At 34.0% G+C, this 7,101-nt stretch overlaps 1 protein-coding gene across 1 annotated transcript; it reads left to right on the top strand.

Annotated features, from left to right (window-relative positions):
* The first annotated feature begins 3,168 nt into the window (after positions 1–3,168).
* Positions 3,169–4,872, top strand: LOC107868408. Its single transcript, XM_016715102.2, has 2 exons — positions 3,169–4,188; positions 4,464–4,872. The coding sequence occupies exons 1-2, from the start codon at positions 3,520–3,522 to the stop codon at positions 4,587–4,589; spliced, it is 795 nt and encodes a 264-aa protein (XP_016570588.1). The 5' UTR covers positions 3,169–3,519; the 3' UTR covers positions 4,590–4,872.
* Positions 4,873–7,101: the final 2,229 nt, after the last annotated feature.

Below are 7,101 nucleotides of genomic sequence, written 5' to 3'. Positions count from 1 at the left end.
TTGAAGTAAATGTTAATTGAGTTGTTTTTTATGGAATTGGAGATACCCATTTTTATTTTTTGAAAATGAAAATGGGTTCAGTATTTGGGACTTGGAATTCATGAATATGAATAGAATGGAAGAATGTTAATTGAGTTGTTTTTGATGGAATTGGAGATACCCATTTTGTGATTTCAATTATTTTTTTTTTGGACGACAACAACTACATAGAATGGAAGAAGACCATTTCGTGTTTGTGTTGAAGTAAATGTTAATTGAGTTTTTTTTTATGGAATTGGAGATACCCATTTTTGTGATTTCAATTTTTTTTTTTTGACAATGAAAATGGGTTCAATATTTGGGAAGGGATGCAACTGATTATTGAAGGAATGAGTTCAGTATGTGTGATTTCAGTTTTTGATGGATTATTGAAGGACATAGCTCCTGTTCCGTCCATGATAAAAAAAGGAATGAAAAAGAAGCAAGAATAGGGAAGGGATAGATTATTGAATGTTAATGTTAATTTTTTTGTTAGTAAGTAGTCCACAAAAAATAATATTAAGAATTGGGAGGTTAATAAATTCACGAGTCTAATATATCTAAGAAGATAAATTAGTCTTGGAGTAGATGCCATTGTTGAGTTCTTGAAGAAAAACAAAAAGACGAAGGAAGAAGTGGAAAAGGAGAAAGAATAAAGAAAAATAATAATTAAATTATTAAAAATAATGATGTGGCAATAAAAAATAATTATTTTAAAGTGAAAAAAAATCAACTGACGCGCCTATGGGCATGTGTAGTTACATGCAATGACACGTCATCACCTGGGGAGTAATAAATTCGATAAAAATAAGTTCAGGAGGGTAATAGGACCCTTTAAAAGGTTGAGTGTGTAGTTGAGATTTGGGGTAAAGGTTGGGGGGAGGGGGGTATTTGACCATTTTCTCGATCTTTTATAAACAATTTTCATTTTTGTACATCATATTCTTACACATAATTAAGAGATTTGAAAATAAATATATTTTCTTCTCTTTATTTTCTAAGTGGCTGGAAAATTTTAATTCCTCTATATGATTATGACTAATCAATTTAGATCTAAGATTAGAGATAATGATTTATATTTCTACTCAAGCTATATTGTGATGCGTTTCAGAATTTTCATCTCCATATTAGTTCTACCTAATATTGAAATTGGCAAACAAATAAATATTTAAGCTGATATTTATATACTTGCACTTGCATCGTTAAAGTGTTTAAAAGTTATTTTGACTTAGAAACACTTCAATAATTAAAAAATAATTCTATAATACTAAAAAGATGCAACGGGGAGATTTCTCAACCATTGCCTGATATAAATCCTTCATTTACATTGTAAGACATGTATTTATAATATGATGCCATTGTGGTCATAAACAAATTAAGCAACTTAAAGTATATGAATTAGACGTCAATATTCAAGTAAGAAGCAAACATCATAAAGAATAACAATGACCAAATATGCTAATGTATCGATCATGTCGAATATCTCTTCTTCAACAAATTCACTCTTTTTGAAGATACACAAATAATTTTTGTTTCTTTTTGGTAGAAAATATATGAAAGTTTAAAGAATGAAAATTTTAAACAATACATAATGAAAGAAGTAGCCTTAGTCTTGATGATGGAGGAAAAAAATATTCATAATGCCTCTATCTATAGGACAAAAATATGGAATATCAAAGGATATCTTGAATACTACTTAATATAATTTACGAGTTATGATCATCAAAAGTTATGGAAGTAATGGAAATAAAGACCATTAAGTTTGTATATTAAGGAATATGAATAAATGAAATAGTAATTGATATATTCATTTTAATTGTTAAACAAATTAATTGACTCATGAAAAGAATAGAGGAAAAAAATCTCAAAAAAAAAAGATAAATAAAAATGAAGGTCATAGAGAGGTGTCACATCACCTTATTTATGTTCCTCCTTTATTATTATATATTGATTTAAGATCAATTTCAAGAATGTGTCTATGTCACTTTCTTAGTACTCCTCCAAGACTTCATTGTTGAGCATCCTTTCATGGTAGAAACTTAAAATCTGTCTGTTCTTTTTTGTTTTTTACTTTTTAATTCTTTTACCGAATTATCTTTATTAAATTTCTGCTTATTTCAATGATGTTTTATTGGTTAAAGAATGCTAGTTTGCGTTTTTTTTTCTTGGATTTTTCTCTACTTTTCAATAGTATGATTTGTGTTAAACAAGAATACCGATTTGTCCATTTCAATTCTAAGCGTTGCTATTTATTTTGCGGTTTGTCTGTTCAAAAAAGAGCTTTTTTTTTTGTGCTCTTTTGTTCTTGGGGTGTTTCTCTAATTCTTAAGAGCATAATTATTGTTGCTTACTCTGATCGAATCGGACGTGAAAATCAAGCTTGAAGATGAAGTTTTAAATGGACAAAAAATGAGTGATAAATGATGTGATTATTCATGTGAACGGGCTATGTGACTTTTTTTGATCCACATGGCATGTTTGGCGGCTTCCATTAGAGAGAGATGTAAATCAAAAGTTTAACGGAGAGTACTTTAGCTCAATTTCAGATAGTTTCGAGGTATTTTTGATTATTTTTCGTAGATTGAATGAACCAACACAATTATTTTATTTTTTTTTAACTTTTTTAATAGAAAGGCCGAATCAATTCGACCTATGCACGCTCTTACGCAAGACTATAAAAAAACATGATAAAATATTCTAAAAGCAAACATGAACTTTGAGAAGAACTCTTAAGGTGGTGTATGATGCTAAATCTAAGAATGATGTTCGCAAGATGGCTCTACAGGTCATTCTAGTGATTATTTGTTGATAAAAACAAATATGATTCTCATAATTTTTTTTTAAATTTAGAATGTATCAATAAATATTTGGAATATTTGTGCTGCCTTACGAGCCATGCATTTCAAGTTATTTTTGATGAAAATTGATTTTTTTTTTGTTTTTTGGTAAACATGAAAATTGAATTTTGCTACTGAATCTATAGAAAAGCTTAAACGAATTATTAACTGGAAGCAGGTAAATTCTCTTTAGCTGAGTATAAAGTTTATTCCATGCCCTTCTCCCTGATTAGTAGCCATCACTTTTACTCTCTCCCGAGAACATAATCTCTTATTTCTATATCTTATTTGAAAAATGATCAAAAAATAATTAATTACAGATCGATAGAGTCCTAATCCTAGTATTTCTTCTGTAGTTATTTTTGATTATCATACTATTTTATTGTAATTATTATTTTATTTTTCATGTTTTTCATAATCTTTTGTTGGGTGTATACAATTTGGCTTTTTCATAAAGAAAAAATTACAACACAATTATTTCATTTCATAATTTAAAGTACGAAACACACAACTAATAGTGATTGGGTTGTTATAGAGAGAGGGACATGATAAGCTTGATTCAAAATAAAATCCTCATTCTATTATTCCCTACACCCCATTCTATTTTCTCTTTCTTACTTTCCTAAATTAAATTAGGGTTTGATCAGCACCACCCCCACCAGCGATGGATGTTGAGTTTGGAGAGTGGGAGATGCTTCAATCGAACCAGGCTTCTGAATCGGAATCGTTAACTCCGGCCGGTTCAGCAGAAAGCACGGCCGGTCTGGATGAAATTGGCGGTGTGATTCAACCCAATTACTTTGGTATAGACTCTCAAATCAGGCATATGAATGGAAGCGAGGTGGAGGAGGACTCCGAAGAATCTGATAATCCCAGTTGGATTGATCCCACTTCCGAAAACATCAAGACTCCTGGTGCCGGCGAATTCTGGTTGGATTCCGGAAGTGAGCCGGAGGCTAAAAGTGAATTTGACGGTAGTTTTGAAGAAGAGATAACAACTGAAACTGTTGAAGAATCCGAGAGTAATCCGATAACAAGTGCTGGACAAAATGAAGGAATTCTGCAGGGAAATGAAGAGAAGATTCAAGTAGTAGAACAGAGGAGTAATGATGCAGGAGGAGGAGGAGGAGGATACCAGAAGAGGAGGAGCATAGTGTGGTGGAAGGTGCCAATACAACTTGTCAAATACTGTGCTTTTAGAGTTAGCACCCCTGTCTGGACAATTTCTGTTGCTGCTGCTGTCATGGCTTTTCTTATTGTGGGCCGTAGGTTGTATAAGATGAAGAAAAAGGCCAAGGCAGCATTGCAGCTCAAAGTAACTGTTGATGACAAGGTTAGTAGTTTAAGAATGAATTACTTTTCTTCTTGAAATGGTAGTCAAACTGAATTGAACTGATTTCATTGCTTATGGCTCATATTGTCTGAAGCATGCTTTCAAGAGAGAACCAAATTCATGATTGTAGTGCGACTTCGTCATGGTTAAAATCTTAGTAATTCAAGAGTATAATATCGAGCATACATGACCCAAGTCCCCTAATGACGTTGTATCCGTTCTTTGTTACTGTAAAATATAAAATGTTTTGATTAAATTTTCCTTTTTATGCACAGAATATATCTCAGTTCACAAGCCGCGCGGCACGTCTTAACGAAGCATTCTCTATTGTGAAGCGAGTTCCTGTGATTCGGCCACAGTTGCCAACGGCTGGAGTCACGCTGTGGCCTGTCATGAGATAAGGTGTGTAATATTTGTTATGGAAAAGGGTACGTACAGTTGAAGTTTCTCCGATTTGATGTGTTGTTGCTCCTGCGCTTGTATAATCTACTATCTTTATTGCTCTCTAGACTCTTTAATCTCAAAGCTATGTATAAACTCCATTATAGTTACAAAATGTCTCGTCTCTGTAAGAGTTATTTTATTTAGTGTGATAAGTACTGCAAGGGAATATGTATCTGTTAGGTGAACCGAATTCTTATTAAAAATCAAAGTTCTCTGGAAAAATAATTTCCAAATGCTTAACTGAAAGTCGTCAATCATCATCTTGTGACTATTCCATGTTCTTTTATAAGTTCAAGTCTGTGTTGTTCGTTCAACCTCCACAAGATGAGACTTAAATGGCAAAATTGCAACCCATCATGACATGAAACAAAATGAGACTGAAAATGGGAAAATTGTAAACCATCTTGACATGAAAGTAAATGAGACTAAGTAGGTCTTTGGACATGCGATTTAATCTAGTAATTTGAAGTTGATAGAAGAGTTACTCACATCATTGTCTTTTTCTTTTTTGCCTCTGTAACAGTAGTGCTTATTCTTCTTGTTTAGTTTGATCTGCTATATCGTATATGGTGTCCTATATTCATGGAAACATAAGCTTGTGCAGGCTGATTCATATGATCATATAATCAGAACTGAAAATTTTGCACCGGTGCTCAGCCTTTCTGTGTGATCTTAAATGTGTTTGAACAAGTTAATTTGCTTTCCATCTACTTGCATGGATCTGGTTGCATTACTTTCTCTTTTCAGTTGCAAATAGTAGCATGATGGTTATATATACATCTCCAATGGAGGATGCAGAATCTCTGTGGCTGACTCAAATGCTCTCTGAACAACTTTTGGGTCAGACTACACTCTCTCAGTCTCTCTCTCTCTCTCTCTCTCTCTCTCTCTCTCTCTCTCTCTCTCTCTTTGATTTGATCTGCCTATATGCGAAGATAGTAAATTAGGAAAGCGACTTCCCTAGTGGAAGCTGAGAAAACGAAGTTCCACAAGTACCATTCCACATTGATTGTGTCCTCCCTACCCTCCAACACACCTCTTTGCCCCACCCCCGTAGTCCATCTCAACCACATCACATCCTCACCTCCGTCCCTACATATTATAGTATTTGTCTAGATTATATAAAAATGCTTCTAAGATAATATTTTTTTGTTTACGTATCGAACACAGGAAAATATGTAAAAAATTCACTTATTTTCCTCGAGAACACAAGAAAGCATTTTCCTTCATACCAAACACATCCCGGATTCCTAATATTCCTGTTTGGCTCAAGTATTTAAGATGATTCTATTCTTAAACAACATAATCCAGTATCAAACAATAGTACGAGCATCAAATTTATTGATTCAAGCTACATAGAGTACTGAAGATATATATATTTTCAGTAGTACAAGTAGCGTACAAAGTAGTAGTAAGTTTGGTGGTGGAGTTATTTAAGTAAGTTGAATGAAAGGGTCAATGAGAATTCCAGCCTTCCAATTACTAGTAATAAATTTGAGGGGCGGCACCAACACCACTCCTGCACTGCCTCTCACTTGAAACCTGAATTTCAATGCTCTCTTTGGTGGATCTGAAATAGCCCATACTGCACCAAATATCCTCACCAGTGGCTTCAATTGCTTGTGGGACTCCTGTGTTTGTACAAATTCTTGAGTTAGTTTTTTTTAAACATTAGAAAACCATACACAGCATTCTAGACCAATCATTGAGTAGGAGATAAGCAACATGCAATGTATTTTCTCTATGGAATTGACTTCAATCCAAATGATAGGTAGTCAAGATTGTAAAGATAAGATAGGTGGTCTAGATTGTAAAGATATGTCACCTTGCCTAACTCAACCATAGTGCATAATTCTGACTTATGAGTATGTGCACAATGCAGAGATGAATACAATATCTGGAGTTAGTGAGTTCATGGTGAATGTAATCTTATTATATATGTATGTGTTTTGAATTTTCTTGTTGCATGTACACACACACACTCAATCTGAATCCTTGATTTGATCTGCCTATATGGGAAGTTAGTAAATAGGAAAATGGCTTCTCTAGGGGAAGTTGGGAAAACGAAGTTTCACAAGTAGCATTTTACATTGATTGTGTTCACCCTACCCTCCAACACACCTCTTCACCCCACCCTGTAGCCCAATCCCCACCACTCCACACCCTTATCCCCATCCCCATCTCTCATTTTCCACCTTTTTAAAGAAAAAGTAAATCCGAAGAGGAGTTCTTGCTGTTCGAAACTTGCCTCCTTTTTGTGGAAGAAATGCTGCTTAGCCAACTGATCGCTTGGGTGGTAGTGAAGCAAGCAAGAGATTGGCTGTGTTAGATAAGGGAGTAACAGAAAATGAAGTGATCGAGACGTCAAAAAATGCTATGGATACTGGGACATTGGGTGTCATATCGACTGCAAGTTGGGAAGCTGATGCGTTGTGAGAGATAGAGGTTACTGGTTCCAAGTGTAGCTTA

The sequence above is a fragment of the Capsicum annuum genome, chromosome 1, assembly GCF_002878395.1.
Source record: "Capsicum annuum cultivar UCD-10X-F1 chromosome 1, UCD10Xv1.1, whole genome shotgun sequence".
NCBI classification, from domain to species: domain Eukaryota; kingdom Viridiplantae; phylum Streptophyta; class Magnoliopsida; order Solanales; family Solanaceae; genus Capsicum; species Capsicum annuum.
This window is presented reverse-complemented; position numbering and strand designations above follow the sequence as displayed.